At 46.9% G+C, this 20,177-nt stretch overlaps 1 protein-coding gene across 1 annotated transcript; it reads left to right on the top strand.

The window, feature by feature from the left end:
* The first annotated feature begins 461 nt into the window (after positions 1 to 461).
* Positions 462 to 3,179, top strand: LOC125522300. Its single transcript, XM_048687373.1, has 3 exons — positions 462 to 847; positions 1,652 to 2,806; positions 2,977 to 3,179. Exons 2-3 carry the CDS (start codon positions 1,708 to 1,710, stop codon positions 2,994 to 2,996), a joined length of 1,119 nt encoding a protein of 372 aa, XP_048543330.1. The 5' UTR covers positions 462 to 847; positions 1,652 to 1,707; the 3' UTR covers positions 2,997 to 3,179.
* Positions 3,180 to 20,177: the final 16,998 nt, after the last annotated feature.

Here is a 20,177-nt window from a genome sequence, read left to right on the forward strand (position 1 = left end):
CGTCCGTCACCTGTTTACGTTGTAAACCGATAACGTCACGTGTGTTTGGTGGCGACCTTATGTAATCAGGTCCCCCTCCGTAATCAGGTCCGGGACAGTTACCGGTCGATACCCCCCACCCCCCACCGGTAAAGGATTCCTTCCCACCCTCGACTATATCTAGCCATGGGCCAGGCCGGGCCTGAAAAAGCCCACGACAGAAAACTGAGGCCCAGGCCCTCCCAGGCCCTACCATCGGGCCTACTTTTCAAGCCCAAGCCCGGCCCATCTGGTAAAAAGCCCTAAAAAGCTCTTAGGGCTTAGGGTCGTGGGTCGGGCCTCTTCCTTAAAATGATAATATGCCAAGTCCAAGCCTGTCCAGGTCCTGCTGGTGGGCTGAACACTCAGGCCCAAGCCCAGCCCACAGGCAAGCCCATCGGGCCTAGGCCCTGGATTTTAGGGCCGACAGGGCCGGGCCTGAGATGGCCAGGACTACCCTTGAGCGCTCCTCACCCCGAGCCCTCCTCCTCCCCCGCGACTCCTTCCTCCCCTCGATCTGCCAGCACCGCCGCCGGCCGCCGCCGCCTCCCTTGAAGCCCAGCGTCGCCACCTCCCCTCGACCCGTTTCGAGTCCGGCGCCGCTGCTTCCCCTCAGTCATCTCCTCCTGATCCAGTCGCCGGGAAGGACCTCGCCAGCCAGCCGCTGCCGCAACCGCCGCCTAGGATGTACCGCCGAAGCCGCCGACGAGGAGCAGCAAGGCCCGTCTCTGGATCAATCTCTTCCGCCTCCATCAAGCCCCTCCTGCAGATCTCGATCTGATCTGTTCTTGCTCTGTTTCCTTTACACTGCAGATCCAAACAGAATGAGGTTTGTGCATTCCGGTGCTGTTACAGTGCGTAATCAGTTCCCCCTTTACGTTTACGTTACCACTCATCGAAACAAACACCTCTTCCATACCTGTATGTGGACTCTAGTGCAGAAACATTAGCACTACTCAAATGGGAGCATTCCCCATGTCTAGCAGGTTGACGTGATTATATAGTTACCGGTGAAGCTGTTTATCTGATAGGATTGGTCATGGCATGTCTGTTTTTCTTTCCCAGTTCTACCAAACAAGCAGGTGGTGTGGTTTTAGTAGTTGATATCTGTAACTACACTTGAATTTTTTTTGTTTTTATCAGTGGCATGGAAGTGAATTTTAGTAGCTCTGAATTTAGGATTTCAGAGTGAAGCAGAATGGGTTTACTGCAAAAATCCCCTGCATATCCTAGATACTGCCTCTGTCTTGGTTTGGTCGAGGGCCGTAGTCTTTCTGTTTTGGCTTAGTTGGCACTCTGCGTTTCGTTCAGTCTCCTTGTGGTATCTGTGTTGCGCGGTTATGAGCTCTCTTAGGTCATGAACTTATTATGTTTTCGGTTTACTCTGGTCCTGCCATTGTCGGGTAGGCCCGAATGCTTGTAACAGTCCTTGTTGACTTGCGCTTTGCTCCGTTTATAATAAAATGGAGCGGGGGGAAACCCCTTTCGATCAAAAAAGACCGATACAGCTCCTCCTTGTTTCATCAGAAATAATTTGCTTGCATTAGGAAATTGTTCAACTGTCTACTTCTGACAATAATATTATTTCCTGTTCTTGGTTTCAACTTCTGATCCATTTTCTCTAACTTTACAGTGCCACACAGACCTAGCAGCTAGCTACCTCTGAAGGAACAAAAACTTGCGGCCATCATGCCAGCAGCACTGCCGCCGACGCTCCCTGAGGAGCTTGTCGAAGAGATCCTCCTCCGCATCCCGCCCGACGAGCCTGCCGGCCTCCTTCGCGCCTCCCTCGTCTGCAAGTCCTGGAGCCAGGCCGTCTCCCATCGCGGATTCCGGCGCCGCCTCCAGGATTTCCACCGGGCACCCCCCGTGCTCGGGTTTCTCCATGATTGGGACGACGAGGACATCCCCGACTTTATCTCCGCCACTGTGTCGCCCTTCTCCCTTGCTGTCCCAGACAGCTGGCTCTGGCAGGCCGTTGACTGCCGCCACGGCCGCGCACTCTTCCTCTCTGATGACCCTTATCCTGAGGAACTCCTGGTGTGGGAGCCAATCACGGGTTCCCAGCAGCTTGTGCCAGTGCCCGTGATGTCTGATATCGGCCGCACAACCGCCGCAGTGTTCTGCGCAGCAGATGGGTGCGACCACTGCAACTGCCATGGGGGCCCTTTCTGCGTTGTCTTTGTCTTCTCCGTCGACAGTGAAGATCCTGACGACGGGGAATATGACACGGCAGCATGTGTATACTCGTCAGAGACCGGTGCTTGGGGCGAGCTGACCGTGATGCATGGGGGGTTCTACATGCACTTCACATATTATTCCAGTGTGCTTGTTGGGGAGTCTTTGCTCTACTTCATGACTGATGGTGGGTTGATCCTGGAGTATGACATGGCAATGCATGGGCTGACTTGGTTCAAGGCACCATACTCTTGCTACTCTAAGGGTATACCCAGTTACATTCTCATGCCGGCAGAGGACGGTGGACTGGGACTCGTTGAAGAATTGGATCCGCATCTGAAATTGTGGTCAAGGGAGATGACTGATGCCCGATGGATACCCAGCCGGATTATCAACTTGGGAAGTTTGTCTCTAAATGGTGCTCAAATGGGTGCAACATGTCCGGTCCACGTGTTGGGCTTTGCGGAGGGAGCAAACGTCATTGTCGTGACCACTGCTGCCGGCCTCTTCAGAGTTCAAGTCCAATCAGAGGAGATAACCAGGGTGTGCGATGATCATGGATATGGTAACCTGATTCCTGTTGTCGGCTTCTACACTCCTATGCCCCAAGGTGAGCAAATGAGAAAAGGGCTATGATAGGTAGCACTAGAGTTATTTAGCAGCTTAATCAACTAGTGTTTGCACAGTAGTTTTTTCTTTTCTTTCCGTGGATGTGCTTCTTGGTGCAAATTTGATTGGCTATGTAGCTAGCTTGACCAGGCTGTTTCCTTCATGTCACAGTGGCAGCAGCTGAAGCTTAAGCTGGTGGGTCGCATTGAAAATGGTGAATCCTGGAGTGCGGCCTGATCGACAGAGGTGGAGTTGGCCTTGTATGTCCCTCACAATTTTTGCCATCTATCTGAACTTGTCGTGGGTTGAGGATCTTGTTAAGCCACTGGGCCTTTTGGTCTTTTCCTTGAAATTACACCAAACATATTGTTTTATTTTCTCTTGGAGTCACCATGCTTTCTCAAATATGCACAATCCTCACTCTGAACCCACCTATTCTAGGACAGGCTGTGCCAGATCTTCTCAATTCTGGGGAGCCTTGCATGCCATAAAAAGATGGTTTAAGTCAGGGTTGGCTTATAGGGTGGGAATTTCTTTTGTCTGGCTGGTGGACACACATTTAGGAATTCAGTTCAGTACCCTGTTTTCTTGTTGTGACTTTTGAGCAACAAAATTAGGGTGTGGAACATTAGATAATTCTGTAGTACTATCAGTGGCATCAGGTAATCAGAATTCTGGGGCTTTTACAAAATCAAATGGGAAGATATCGACCAGTGATAAAAATAATCAGCCGTTAGCACCTACTCCTGGTAGTATCAAAAAACATCTTATATTATAGGACAGAAGGAGTAATAAAGATTAAAAATAACCAAGCTACATGATAGAGCTGAAGTAGTAAGGACAAAAGGGAAGATATTTTGCATTCTATCTAAAATGACAATTAGATATCTTTCATTTGGACTCTACCATGGTTTCTCAAATATGCACAATCCTCACTCTGAACCCGCCAATTCTTGGGCAGGTTGTTGCCTGAGCTTCTCAGTTTTGGAGAGCCTTGCATGCCGTAAAAAAATTGTTCGAGTCAGGCTTGGCTTATAGGGTGGGAAATTCTTTCTTGACATGATGTCTGGCTGGGCAACACACCATTAGAAATTCAGTTCAGTACCCTCTTTTCTTGTTGTGACTTGTGAGCAACAAAATGGGGTGGTTTTATCCTTGGGGAATGGGAACTACTGCAAGGTTTGCTGCCAGTTAGCGATCTGGTGGTTTTCATTTTGTCCAGCGTGTTCTGTCAGTTTGCAACATGCACCTTTCATTTTGTGGGTGTTTTGTTTGATCTATCTGGTGTTGCAGAGCGTCGATGACCTCGTAAAGCTGTCAGTAAAAGCTGGGCCTTGGGGTCTTTCCTCTAAAATACACCAATTGTCATTTCATTTTGTTTTCTGTGCCACGCATGCACACTCATCTGGACACTCACTAGTCAGAAATTATATATGCTCTTATCAAGTGCGCAATCTAGGAATGGACAGTCTATACAAGCTGTGCTGCGGCTTATTAGTAATGTTTACGTATCTGAACAGCAAGCGGTACACCAGGTTCGTCAGAGTTAACAGGCTGTAGCACTTGGACGTTTTCTTCTCAGGTTCTTGCTTTGGCTAGAACTGAACTGCATTTTAATAATTAAGTTTCAGCCTTGTAAGTAAGTCGACAGCTGGAAGAGTGGATGCACTGATCAGCATCCAGCAAACATTCATGATCATCCAAGCCGCCGCCCGTTCGTTGTCGTCGTCTCGCATGTAGGCAAGAGGGAGCGAAAACAGAGGAGGCCCTGTTTTGAATCTTGGACCTTCAGGGTTCAGGTTCAGGTTCGTCAAGAGGCTGACGCACACCTGCAAAGAAACATTTATAAAGTCGTGAATCACGACCACTGGATGAAATTAATTGCCTTTGAAATCGTTGACCATGAAGCACTTCGTCTGAGACTCATTGCGGGTTTTTGGATGAAACAACCAGTTTAACTTCTGAATTCAGATTTCTACATTCACCCTTGGCTGTGAATTATTCTGCATGCAGAAACCCAGGAATGAAAAACGAACGACTAGGAAAATGATGGACAAGGTAATTTCTACATTCATCATGGATATGACTGCTCAGTCATTACTTTGAGTCGTTGGTCGACAGGTAAATGCCAACTGAAACTCTGACAGTTTGACACAGAAACATTGTCATACATACGCAATGTCTACATTCTTCAGAGTATTATGTAGCTGGTGGTAGCATCTATGGATGAAAAAACCGACCTGTTCCTTCCAATATTGCACGAAACTTGTTTTGATCAGCGTCGATCGAGACGTATTCAGAAAAAAAAGGCCGAAGAGGGATCAATACTTGCAAGTGAGGACAATTGCAGACAACGAATTTCCCAAGACTGGGCAACCATGAATCCTTCTCCATTTTGAAGCCATGATGTTTCTCAAGCCAATCAAATATCTTGAGTGCATGGCAACTCCGGATCTCCAGTACCCTTAAACTAGAGTTCAGATCTCCCAGTGAAGCGCAAACACAACTCTCCAAATCTGGCATTTGAACTAAAAACTAGCTCCTCCAATGGCTGTTCTGACACTTCCCTTACTTTCCACATGTTGCTTAACTTCAACCCTGTAAGAAACGGAAACCATCCCAGAAATGGAAGTATCTAGCACTCCACACAGTTCTCTAGATGAATAGTCTGCAAAGAGGTACGCCAACCATCCAATACTTAATTGAAAAACTTGCTTGAAACTTGAGGCGGTGAAGGTGAACCAAGATCAACATGAGCGTCATGAAAAAACATGAGCGTCATGAAGTTTTAGATACCGGAGATGTGTACAATTTACCCAACTATGCGGAAGGAATGAAAATCAGCAGATGTTGCAGACGAATGCAATACTCGCAAATCATGTTGTAGACAAATGCAACACTCGCAAATCATGTTCCTTATGGATTACTTCTTGGAAGGCTTTGAAGAATAAAGAGACATACTTCCCAATTAACACCAATGTCCTCAGTTTTGACACTGATGCAAATGCACTTCTCATTTTTGTTCAAACTTCTCACTATGGGGGTCCGTTGATAGAATGATAGTTTGATCATCCATAGGATATACATAATTAGTAGTATTGGCAAATGGTGTATTGTTGGCAATATTTTAGCACATACCATCCATTGTTGCAGACTCCCTTCTTGAAATAACCCTTGCAAAATCATGCATAAGAACATTAATGTCATAGGAAGTTTGTTTGCTCGAAGAGAAGACTTCTTCATTTGCTTCAACATGCTCAAAGAAGCCTAGGTTCACCAAGTCAGTCAGTTAGGAACGCCCCATCTCCTACAAACTCCAACTCGAATGATTACATTGGACAAATCTATGTGAAATTCACATACGGACTAACGTCTCGGCAGGAAATTGATAATCGTATGGGAATATAGAACAATATGAGAAGCATTGTTGTAAATGAAAAAACAACGTGTCATAGCAAAGCTTTATAAAGCCGACAGATGCCACTAGTGAGTTGCATGGATTTCCAGTATTCATTCCTCAGAATGTTGAGGAAACATAGGGCTCGGGACGAGATGAGGAAACAACCGCGACGTCGTCTCTCGCACAGGCCACTCGGGAGGCACACAAACCCTAGCCGTGGTACCCGCCGCTCCTCCTTCCTCCCCTCCCTCGCCACCGGAGGAAGCCACCGGGCTAAGCCCAGGCGAACAATGGCGGTGGCGGGGATCACCTCACTCTCGTGACAGCTGGGTGGCGCGAGGCACTATGACTCGCGAGGCGTGTCCCTAATCTAATCCACGGGAACACGGCAACTGTTCCCGACGGCGGCAGAGGGCAACCACTTGGAGATGGTGGATGGGTGTGGAGCCATGGAGGATGGGTTTTGATGCACATGGATCTCTGTGTGCGGGCCAGTCTCCGGCCAGATATGATCAGATGTGTCATCGGCTGCCGACGTGCGTTGGGCTCTCTGCTGGATGTGGACCGCGGCGTCGAGGTGTTGGCATTCCGCGCGTGTGGTGGCTGGCTGGCAGCACTACGGCCCACAACCTGGTGGTGGTTATCAAAATCTGATCAGACGAATGGTTGTGCCTCCAAACTGTGTTGTAAGGACTTCGTATGGCTCCACGATAGCGGTGGTCATCGAAAGGTCTTCCAGAGGATTGACTTCGGTGATAATAAAAGTATGGATGACGACTTGATGCAGAGGGATGGTTGTGCAGTGGCGGCAGTCACATCACATATGACTGCCGGGATCGCCGAAAAGTGCTGGCAACAATACATGAGTGACTTCAATGGTGGTTCTACTCAAGCACATGGTCTCAAGCTCCGAGGCGAAAGCCTAGGTCAGACCTGAGTGGTTATACCTAGCAATGATGATGTTTTTATTACATCGTTACCTTATTAAAGGCATTGCTCGGATACGCTCAGACTGATTCTTCAGGGTGAAAATCTAGATTTTAACCTTATAGTCGGATCCAATGACCGTGTCGCTTGAGTGTCTCTCCCTTCCTGAAGGCATTTCCGATGAAGAACCTCATCGTCCATGTGGTGTCATGAAATGGTTGGTGCGGATATGGTCATTGTTGTAGTTTGTCGATCGCAGATCTGATCGCTTTGGAGCTTTTTTTTTCTTTTTCCTCACTTAAGCATATATTTTGTCTTATATGACTTTGCTAGTTGCCGACATCTTTTTGCGTCTGTGAGTTGATGTTGGCTGTGTACATTCTAGTATGTAGAGGTTGGGTGTGTGCTCAATGTGTTATGTATCTTCTTGATGCCCCATTTTGAGCCAATAAAATCCAACCTTTCTCGAAATTCCTCAGATTGTTAGTTCAATGTTCAATGGTAAGATGCTCCCTTAATAGTGCTTCTACAGTATGTGCTGCTAATGGCCCCCCCTTTAATTTTGGGAAACGTTTCGAGACGGTGCGCTTCAGCCGGTCCCACGCGCGAACCCTGCAACCAATTAAGACGAGACACGTAGGCTGCATGGGGCCACCACTTCCCTCGTCCTGTTTTCTTCTCCACTCATCCTATTTTCTCCCTTATCTTCTCGCCCGAGCCCACCTCGCGCTGCGCTGCAGCTTTTTATCGCCGCAACCTCCTCGACCAGGCCTGACAGCATCTCGCCGGAGAAGAGTTGCCGGTGGAGACGGCCGCCAACACCTCCCCCCACCCCTCGACGAGCTATTTCTTCCTTGGCGCGGGCGCCTCCCCCATCCACGTTGTTTCCCTGCAAAAAGACAGCGATGATGGAGGCACGGGCCTGCGATGAGTTGTGACGGCGGCGCATGGCGACTGTGGGGACCTCGACGACGACGACGGTTTTGCTACGACGGCGCGACAGGTGATGTTGCAACCGTTGGCGCAAGTTGCTGGAACCAGACGACAGAGGAGCTGCGACCAGTGGCAAAATTTGCTACAACCATTATGCGCATGTGGTGCGACCCCGATGACAGTGAGAACGCTTTTTTGTTGCAACCGCGTAGTGTTTTTGCTACTACCAGAGATGTAATTTGCTACTACCAGCGATGATTTTTGTTACATTCATTTGTGAAGACGGTGCGACCCAGGCGACGGTGACATTTTTTTGCTGCAGCCGAACATTTTTTGCTACTACCGACTACATAATTTGCTACATCATTCATGGAAAAGATGCAACCCCTTGTCGGCCGCGGCAACGTTTTGCTGCAACCACACATATTTTTTGCTACTACCACAGACAGTAACTGTTACCACCATTCACGGCGGTGACCGGTGACTAGAAATCAGAAAAGTTGTAACCGGTGACGAAAAAAGCTTCAACCGGCTTGAAAAAAGCTTTGACCGGTGATATAGAAAGCTTCAACCGGCGACAGGAAACGCAGAAAGCTACTATTGTTAACACAAAAGCTTCAACCATATATTTCAAAAGCTTCAACCAGAAACCGACGACGAAAAAGCTGCAGCGGCGAGCCGTTGATGCACATGACTGTTTTCTAAGCACCAATGGTGCTGCGACGGATGCTGGAACTGGCGGCCCCACCATTGTTGGACCTGGCGTCCGCCATTTTGCCGCCTTTTTTTATGCAGCCGGTACCTCTTTTGCTGCAGCGGAGACGGCGAGCGGCGGCGAGCGGCGGCCATGGCGAGCCACGAGCAACCCGGGGTGTGGCAGATGGCGACGACGGCCAGAGTCAACGATGTGCGGCGGATGAGGAAGACGACGACCGAGTCCACCTCGAGCCCGTCTAATACGCGCCTGATCGAGCGGTTCCGTGCACTCCGTGTTAGACAGATCCAATGGCCCACGCGGGACCGGCCGAAAGTTTCGGCCGGTGCGCCGACGCCTATTAGCGCCCTTTAATTTTTATGCTATTTTCTGTCATATGTCGCTTACATTTTTATTTTGCATCACCAAATGCACATGCTTTAAATAGTGACCAGAAATCATCTTTTTCCAACACACCTAACTTAACTGATTCAGTTGTCCCTCTCCTTTTTGTAGTAGATGATTTTCTATTTGTCACGATTATCAAATTGATGTTTACATCAACATATTTGAAAGGAGCTAACAGCTGGTACCATTGATAGTCGTTTTTTTCATCCCGAACCTAATCTAAAACAAGTAGAATCCTCTTTGATTTGATATTACCCTTCAAGACCTCTCCAAGCTAGGCAAAGCTGCAAAGCCCTTGATGTGTTTCTTGGGACACAAAATCTAACATCTCCTTTGTGAGTCTCACTTTATCAAAGTTGTTAGACACCAATCCATATCATGTGGAGAAATTATTCCTCCAGAGCTGAATCATTGTATATACTTCCTTCGTCGATGAATAAGTGTACGTTTGGCATTAAAAAAATCATAAAAGCGTGTACTTTTATCTTCCTAGTGCACAAAGTAGAAAAAAATGCTTCTATCTCATACACGGTAATCAAGACCAATAACATTCAACTCATGGTCTTCTCACTTTCTACATTCACTTAGCTCTTTAGGGGGTAGGTAATTAAAGACGAGAGATATGGTGACTTGGGCTTTCGAATGCATTTTTTACTCCATACCGTGTACAATATATCGAATGTCTCACAACCACCATTAATTATTCACACATAGACATTCGATATATTGTACATAGTATGCACACACTTAATATATCGAATGACTTGGTCATATTTCCGTTTTATTTCCTCCTCTCTAAGCGGAGCACGATGACAAGTGGTTTATGGGGGCGGTAGCGGGTAATAGTATTCTCCTTTGGGATCTATGACCTAGTCGAGCAAAAATCCCGCTATTTTCTCTTGAAGTGCTCGTATGTGCTCTGTTGGTAGGAGCTGGTCCCGCACCTCTTTGAACTGTTAAGAAGGAGATCAATATGCATGTGTATTAGTTGTGTGACTAGATATTGACAATCATGTAAGATTTGTGAATAGTGTTCTGGCAAACGTACCCAGTTCTGTCTATCAGATCTGCTCCTTTCGGATGTCATCATGCGAATGTTCTCGCAAACGTAGTATGCACACACTTCAGTCCCCGGCGCCTGCTTCAGGGCCTTTACGAGAATAGAATTTAACCAGATAATAATTAATCAAGCATGTTAATTAATTAATGGTATTGAAACAAGAATCAAAGAGATGGTAGCTAGCTAGCTAGTACTACTTAATTACTTACCTTGGGTCAATACCAAATTAGCTTTTGTCGCCATTTTCCTGAAGTCACCTTGATGTACTTTGCCCAAGCCCTGCCCGCCGGCAAAGAAAATTAATAAAGGGGTTATTAAAAATAGTTCATATCAGGAAATGACGAACTAAATAGGCCGAGACGATATAGTTAATAACGATTGAAATTACCTGTCGACTATCCCCTTCACGATGCTGTAGTCACTATCTTTTTCAAGTACTGAGTCCAGTATTTCAACTTTTCCTTCGTCAACTTTAATGTCTAACAAGATCCAGTGATACCTGCATGCGCATACGTTTGCATGTATAAATTAAGCGGGCATGTGCATAACACTAATCAACTATAACCCTAAACCCTATACACTTATTAACATCTAGCTAGTAAGCAAAAACAGAATTTGTAGTACAAGACAGTGTGACTCACTCGAAGTTGTAAGGAAGTAGTATATCTTCATTGCTATTGAGGCGCTTCAAGAACTCTAGCATGTTTTTCTCTACATCTTGTCTACAGTATTCAAATTTCCATGTGTATTCATTAACGGTATTTGGGTCAATGAACCCAATGCCATAGCGTCCAGCTTTTTTCATTTCATACATCTTCATCCTGCATAATACCACAGAAAAGAATATATAGTGAGGATATATAATTACAGGTAATTAATGATCAATCAATAAACACTAGAGCTAGCTTGAGACTTAAATTACAGAAAGAAATCACTTACAGACAATAACAACTGACGATAGATTTGTTGAGTGCATCTTGATTGAATAACTGAAATAGTTCTGAATACTTAACGGACAGAGCTTTCTTATTGAAGTAATGATCTTCCTTGACTTGCACCATGAGGGACTCTCGATTGGAAATCTTGGTAATTTTCATGTACCAATCATGCAATTCATACATTCTCGTTGGGAGGTTCTTGACCTCGTCTGGCTCGACCAAAGGTTGGCCCCGGACATATTTCCGTTTTATTTCCTCCTCTCTAAGCAGAGACATGGGCTCGATATCGAGGAGTTGTCCAACAGTGATCTTGAGCGTTTCAGCCTGCATTATATGCTCCTCAGTTATTACCACATCGCCCACCTCGAGAACGTAAACGATTTGCCCACAATAATATTGGACGCGTGTACTCTCATGTGTTGTTGGCACAACAAGCGGGGGGATCGATTGTGCCACCTGTTCTCCCAGCTGGGGAACGGTTTTCCCGCATTTTTTGACAGCTGCTTGTTGGCTCGAGCTCGAGCTCGCTTCTTTCTGTAGTCGTGCTCGATGTGCCTTCCTGATTTGGCGCTCATAGTCTGAGTCAACAGGCTTGGGAGCTGGTTTTCTTGCCATATGAATAAAGTGGTCCATAACTTTCTCAGGCACTTTCTCCCTCGGCGGCGGTGCCGGTTTTGGTCCAAAATGGGACTCCACTTCGGCCCTCACTATGGTTGTGTTTTGCTCCTCGGTCATGTCGTAAGGCCTCTGAGGAAGAGGAGCGAGGCTTGGACCATATTTATATCGCTTGTCTCCGCCTGTAGTTCCTGTACTACCTCGACTCGTACCGCTACGCACCATAGCTGCGGCGTGTCTCTTCTGCGATTGCTGAGGCAGCAGAGACGGCTGACGTGGCTGAGTTGGAGTAGGAGGAGTGGCCTGACACTGTGCCGGACTTGAAGAAGGAGGTGCGGAGGTGTGGCCTGACACGGTGTCGGACTTAAAACGGGAGGAGTGGCCTGACGCTGTGCCGGACTTGAAGCAGGAGTCTGCTCACGCGTTCGTGGACTTGGAGGAGCGGGAGTCTGCTGACACGGTGACGGACTTCAAGGAGGAGTCGGCTCACGCGTTCATGGACTTGCAGGAGCGGGAGTCTGCTGACTCGGTGGCGGACTCTGAGGAGGAGTCGGCAGACGTGGTGTCGGTGGACTTCGAAAGACGATGCAATCCTTTCTCCATAGGATGATACGATGTATGGCCTCTTCCAGTGTGTGCTCGTCGTCACCTCCAGGAATGTCAAGCTGTAACCCCGAATATGGGTCCACCACCTCATCAATCACGACACGAGCATAGCCCGCTGGAATCGGGGTGCAATGGAAGGTTGCTTCGGGGGTAACTGTAAAAGCAACGACGTCCACCACCTTCAGGGATATGTTCTTCATTTTGAAGTGTAGCTCACAGTTTGTGTTCTCTATGATGTCATCCATAGGGTATGTATCCAACAGTGTGTCACCCGGGGCGGAACCAATGCTGCTTCTCGGCATGGATGGGGCGGTGCTATCCAATGCTGGACGATCATCCGCTTGCTGCTACCGCTGCTGAGACCCCCTTTCCTGGCTAAGTGAGTCGATCTGCTGCTGCTGCTGCTGGAATTTGAGTGCCAAGTCCGCGTGCCTTGCTTCTAGGCCTTGAAGGCGTTCTGCGTCCTGCTTCCTCTGCTCCTCCTCCAGCTTCCTCTTCTTCTCCTCCTCCATCTTATTTCTTGCACAGGTCATGTAGTCGTCATTCCATTCCGAAAAGCCTTCATACCAGGGAATAACGCCCTTGCCTCGTGTTCTTCCCAGGTGTTCAGGATTTCCCAGGGCGTGCGTAAGCTCGTCCTTCTCTCTGTTGGGCGTGAACACCCCCTTTCGAGCATCTTCTATTGCGTCAAGTAACTTTTGTTCGGCTCCTTTTAGACTTGCCTTCTTCGAAACCAGGCCTGTCTTCGGGTCCAACGCCCCCCATGCGCATAGAACCAAGTTCTGCACCTGGGGGGCCAGCTCCTAGTAACCGGAGTGACCGCCGCGTCCTCCATCTCTTGCTCAGACTTATCCCACTTAGGCATTGCCACCGCGTAGCCACCTGGCCCCAACCTATGGAACTGCGTCTTTTTTGTGGCATTGGCCTTGTTTTTTATCGACCGTTCCTTAGATAATTCTGATTCCTTGAATTTCACGAAAGCGCAGGCCAGTGTTCTCTTTGCTTCTGCAGTGTTCCCTTGAATTCCGGAGTCTTCTTTTTTGCAGCGAGGTAGTTGGCCCATACAGTTTTCTTGTGGGTGTTGAATGCAATTGCCATCTTCTTAAGAGCAGCGTCCTTGAATTTCTGCACATCTGCATCAGTGAAATAATCTGGTAGGGTGAAATGTTCCATCAGAGATTCCCAAAGATTTTGTTTTGCTCTGTTGTCGACCCAAGTAACATCTGGACGTTTAGTTTTTGGCTCTTTACATTCTTGAATGGAGATCGGGAGTTGGTCCTTCACAAGAACTCCGCACTGACGAGTCCACTTGTTCGCAATGTTCTTAGGCGTGAGGGGTTCGCCATTAGCTTTGATGGAGTCGATGTTGTACTTTACACCCTCCTTCAACTTTTTGCCCGGGCCTCGCTTTGTCCTGCTGTCTGTAGAAGCAGATTTGCTCGATCCAGAGGGCTGAAAGAAGAAAGATCGATTCGTTAATATATATATCTTCAAATAAAAAAACATGTGATTATCACCAGATGCCTGCTTATATAAATATACCTCGCCGGTAGTCTTTGTTATTTCAAGATCAACATTGTCTGTGTCATCATAAACATTGTCTGTGTCATCATAATCATAATCATAGTTCATGACTTCATCAGCTCGGTCGTCGAGATCGAATATGTTATCATCACCCTCCCCGGTATTGTTCAGATATTGGGAGCCGTCATCTATTTCATTCAGATCATCTAGCCTGCGAGGGCTGTGTATGATCTCGAACAATTCCTATTCTCTCTCTCTGTCGGTATTGTTCGCCATAGCTTTTACTTAACTAATACAGAAGAAATATAAAACAGTTTAGTATTCAAATTACAATGCATGGATGCAATCAATAAGGAAAAACTGAATCATATAGTACATAATATATATGCATCGTCTCGAATGATATATAATCTCGAGTACATCGTCTCGAATAATATATATAATCTCGAATACATCGTCTCAAATATTATATATCGAATACATCACTGGATAGGTAGCTACTAAAGATCGAATACAACACAAGAATCTAGGCCACTCGCGGTTCCTCGGGCGCGAGCGGTGGACACCCAAAGAGAAGGAACCATCACATGATCATATCTCCAGTCATCTGCCCAAAGAACCTGCCAGGTATTGGAGAACCTGACATCCATAGCAGCCATGTAGCGATGGACGTGCTCGTCCTCCTCCCTGACACGACGACGCACCACCTCCGGCAGGGCCGGCTCCCTCTGCACCGAATGTGGCCCACGCGAACGCCACCAAAGGAGATCAGGGTCGACGACGGGACCCGAGGCTGGGTTCCTCACCAAGCGGCGCGCCCCTCCAGGTAGCACCTCCCAGTGCCAGCCCGGCGGAGCTCAGTCCCAGACATGGGTCAGCCGGACGTCGTGGCGAACGGGTCGACGGCGAGGATGCGGGCCGGACATTTCTATATATATAACTAACATTTCTAATATTTCTATAACTAAAAAACAGAAAAATTGCTAACATTTCTATAAATATTTCTATAACTAAAAAACAGAAAAATTTATAACATTTCTATATAACTAACATTTCTAATATTTCTATAACTAAAAAACAGAAAAATTGCTAACATTTCTATAACAATGTGTGTGTGTGTGTGGACATGGCGGCCGGGGCACAGGAGCTCACCGGCGAGGCGCGGCGATGGGGGGCGGCGACGGGGACGGAGACAGGCGGTGACGACAGGGCGGCGACGACGGGGACGGGGACGGGCCGGGCGGGGACGACGGGAGGCCGGGGCGGGGCGCCGCGACGGGGACGGCGAGGTGACGGGACGGCGACGGGGATGGGGGCGGCGGCGACGGCGACGGACGACGACGGGGGCGGCGACGACGGGGCAGAGGAGAAGAAGCAGAGGGAGAACGAAACTGACGATTTTTTTGAAGGGTTTTCTTATATAGAACACCCTTTAGTACTGGTTGGAGCCACCAACCGGTACTAAAGGTCTGTTTTGGCCAGGCCAAGCGGCGCGAAGCGCCCACCTTTAGTACCGGGTGGTAGCACCAACCGGTACTAAAGATTCCCCTTTAGTACCGGTTGGAGCCACAACCCGGTACTAAAGGGTGTGCGCTGCCAGGCGAGGGGCGCAGAAGTTTAGTCCCACCTTGCTAGTTGAGGAGCGCCAGGACCAGTATATAAGCCCCGGCGCGGGCACTGCATTGAGCTCCTCTCAACAGCAGGCCTTCTGGGCCTACCTCTCCTACTCTGCCTGTGGGCCTACTGGGCTTGCGGGCCTGCATCCTAGCCCAACTACAGGTTGGGTTTCTAGTTGTATGCAGGCCGCTGTGGCGCAGTAGGCGGGCTTTTTTTATTTTCTTATTTTTTTGCTTTATTTATTTTTGTTTTATTTATTTTTGAGTTTTTTTTGCTGTATTTAGAGTTTCTTTGTGAATATTTTTGCTTTAGGTACAAAAAATTACAAACTTTCTATTAGTGCTGGTAGTTTACAAATTTGAATAGTTTAAATTTTGAATTATTTGAAATTTGTGTGAATCACTAGTTTGTGAATAAGTTAACTTTGAAAATAGATTTTTCAGTGATTCTTTTTTCTTATGTTTAATATTAGTGTGTTTTATCAGTATATTCAATTTGGTAATGCTTAGGTTATTTAAAAAATGAAATGCCTTTGTAACGGATGAGTTTCCGTCCGAAACCCTGATACTTCGAAAGAGATTGTCCATTTTGTACACGAAGTGCATCCAGTTTTTGCGGTAACCCTCTCTACTTTTTTGCACCTGCTATGTGGGTGAAATTATGATACCATGCCAACTTTCAACCTTTTCTGAGTTCATTTGAAATGCTTTTCAATTTCAGGATCATTTAGCTGAAAAAAATCAGTAAATGCATGAAAGAATTTGTTTGCACATAAAATTTCTTCGCGTTTCAAATGCCAAAACACATAACTACCCTAACTATTATAAAGATTCCCTCCTGGGTGTGAAACACAGAAGAAAGTGATGGTAGTGAAGCCGATCACATCCCAGATCTTTGGGTGTGAAACTTTTTCTTCACGTGTGTCCCTTTGCGCCGTAGCCATGGAAAATCTTCATCATTTAACTGGATGCTCGGGTCAATATTCACTCTGAATGGAGCAATTTCATCAAACTTTTCATAATCTTCTGACATGTCTATCTTTTCATCAACTCCCACGATGTTTCTCTTCCCAGAAAGAACTATGTGGCGCTTGGATCATCGTATGATGCATTCGCTTCCTTATCTTTTCTTTTTCTCGGCTTGGTAGACATGTCCTTCACATAGAAAACCTGTGCCACATCATTAGCTAGGACGAATGGTTCGTCTGCATACGCAAGATTGTTGAGATCCACTGTTGTCATTCCATACTGCGGGTCTTCCGTTATCCCGCCTCGTGTCATATTGACCCATTTGCACCGAAACAAAGGAACCTTCAAACCACGTCCGTAGTCAAGTTCCCATATCTCCTCTATGTAACCATAATATGTTTCCTTTCCCGTCTTGGTTGTTGCATCAAAGCGGACACCACTGTTTTGGTTGGTGCTCTTCTTATCTTGGGCGATCGTGTAAAATGTATTACCATTTATCTTGTACCTTTGAAAGTCATTATATTCGAAGATGGTAACTGGGACAGTGAGTACAGGTCATCTTCAATAGAGGTGTCATGCATGGTACATGTCTGCAACCAGCCGGCGAAACTCCTGGTTTGTTCACATGTAATCCAGTCATCAGACCGCTCCGGGTGTTTGGAGCGTAGAAAATTCTTGTGTTCGTCCATATACGGAGCCACCAAGGAGGAATTTTGTAGAACTGTGTAGTGTGCTTCGGTGAGAGAATGTCCGTCCATACATATTATTTGATTCCCTCCTAGCGTGCCTTTTCCATCCAGTCTGCCCTTATGCCGTGATTCAGGAACACCAATCGGCTTAAGGTCAGGAATAAAGTCAATACAAAACTCAATGACCTCCTCATTTTCATGGCCCTTGGAGATGCTTCCTTCTGGCCTAGCACGGTTATGGACATATTTCTTTAAGACTCCCATGAACCTCTCAAAGGGGAACATATTGTGTAGAAATACAGGACCCAAAACGTTAATCTCTTCGCATAGGTGAACTAGGACGTGCGTCATGATGTTGAAGAAGGATGGTGGGAACACCAACTCAAAACTGACAAGACATTGCACCAAATCATTCTCTAACCTTGGTATGGATCGATTACCTTCTGAGAGATTGCATTGAGGAATGCACATAGCTTCACAATGGCTAATCGAACGTTATCCGGTAGAAGCCCCCTCAATGCAACCGGAAGCAGTTGCGTCATAATCACGTGGCAGTCATGAGACTTTAGGTTCTGGAACTTTTTCTCTGCCATGTTTATTATTCCCTTTATATTCGACGAGAAGCCAGACGGTACCTTAATACTTGAGCAGGCATTCAAAGAAGATTTCCTTCTCTTCTTTGGTAAGAGCGTAGCTGGCATGACCCTGATGTATGCCGTCTTTTCCATGCATACGTTGCTGGTCCTCCCGTGCCTCAGGTGTATCTTTTGTCTTCCCATACACGCCCAAGAAGCCAAGCAGGGTCACGCAAAGATTCTTCGTCACGTGCATCACGTCGATTGCAGAGCGGACCTCTAGGTCTTTCCAATAGGGCAGGTCCCAAAATATAGATTTCTTCTTCCACATGGGTGCGCGTCCGTCAGCGTCATTCGGAACAGGTTGTCCGCCAGGACCCTTTCCAAAGACTACCTTCAAATCCTTGACCATATCATGTACATCAGCACCAGTACGGTGGCGAGGCTTCGTCCGGTGATCCGCCTCACCTTTGAAATGCTTGCCTTTCTTTCTTACGGGATGCCTGCTCGGAAGAAATCGACGATGTCCCAGGTACACATTCTTCTACAATTAGTCCAAATATATACTGTCGGTATCATCCAAACAGTGCGTGCATGCGCGGTATCCCTTGTTTGTCTGTCCTGAAAGGTTACTGAGAGCAGGCCAATCATTGATGGTCATGAACAGCAACGCCTTTAGGTCAAATTCTCCCCCCATGTGCTCATCCCACGCACGTACACCTGTTCCATTCCACAGCTGTAAGAGTTCTTCAACTAATGGCCTTAGGTACACATCAATGTCGTTGCCGGGTTGCTTAGGGCCTTGGATGAGCACTGGCATCATAATGAACTTCCGCTTCATGCACAACCAAGGAGGAAGGTTATACAAACATAGAGTCACAGGCCAGGTGCTATGGTTGCTGCTCTGCTCCCCAAAAGGATTAATGCCATCTGCGCTTAGACCAAACCATACGCTCCTTGCGTCATCTGCAAACTCCTTCCCGTACTTTCTTTCGATTTTTCTCCACTGCGACCCGTCAGCGGGTACTCTCAACTTTCCGTCTTTCTTACGGTCTTCTCTGTGCCATCGCATCGCCTTGGCATGCTCTTTGTTTTGGAACAAACGTTTCAACCGTGGTATTATAGGAGCATACCACATCACCTTGGCAGGAATCTTCTTCCTGGGGCGCTCGCCCTCGACATCACCAGGGTCATCGCGGCTGATCTTATAGCGCAATGCATCGCATACCAGGCAAGCGTTCAAATCCTCGTACTCACCGACCTAGATCATCAGCAGGCTCATCTGATGCCTCTTCTTCAGCTTCTTCCCGCATTGTTGGCTCAGCTTCTTCCGCCGTTGTTGTATCATCGTATTCAAGGAACCCATGGCCATGTTAGCTGTCGTCGTCCTCTTCTTCTTCATTGTCTTCCATCATAACCCCTCTTTCTCCGTGCTTGGTCCAAATATTATAGTGGGGCATGAAACCAGACTTAAACAGGTGGACGTGAATGGTTCTTGACGTAGAGTAATTGTGACCATTCTTACAGCGAGCACATGGACAAGGCATAAAACCATCCGCCCGCTTGTTTGCCTCAGCCGCAAGCAGAAAAGTTTGCACGCCATTAATGAACTCGGGAGAGCATCGGTCATCGTACATCCATTGTCGGCTCATCTTCATTACACAACACCAAAAAGACCAAATTAATACAAGTTCATACAAGACTTAAATGCAACAAATAAATAACTCTCTAACTAAAGCATTTAAATGCAACAACAAATGCGATCAAGATTGCAACTAAGGTAACAATTGATCCAACGGCATAATGATACCAAACCTCACTATGGCATATTTTCTAATCTTCAACCGGCTTGAAAAAAGCTTTGACCGGTGAATATAGAAAGCTTCAACCGGCGACAGGAAACGCAGAAAGCTACTATTGTTAACACAAAAGCTTCAACCATATATTTCAAAAGCTTCAACCAGAAACCGGCGACGAAAAAGCTGCAGCGGCGAGCCGTTGATGCACATGACTGTTTTCTAAGACCAGCCCAGCTGCGAACCATGCGGCCCCACCAATTGATGGGCATAATTTGTCATAAACACGAAATGCAACAACTAGTTTTAAAAGAGAATATACCACATCCGAATCATAACAAGGACGAGGGCCGACGGGGACAGATATCAAAACCATGACACTATGTATAACAAAGAACGTACGGGTAAGATAATTATACGAGTAACTATATATCCAAATCACACAAACATCAATTTGGTAATGTACAACATTCATGAACAAGAGGCTCACCACAAGGTGGTGCCGGCGACGGAACGGTGCGGGCAATTGACTGTGGTTATGACGGAGATTTAGAAGGCACTAAGTAAACCACACCTACATATGCAAACTAAGTGTTATTTTTGACCTCAAATTGCATATAAA

This window comes from Triticum urartu, chromosome 7 (assembly GCF_003073215.2).
Source record: "Triticum urartu cultivar G1812 chromosome 7, Tu2.1, whole genome shotgun sequence".
NCBI lineage: Eukaryota > Viridiplantae > Streptophyta > Magnoliopsida > Poales > Poaceae > Triticum > Triticum urartu.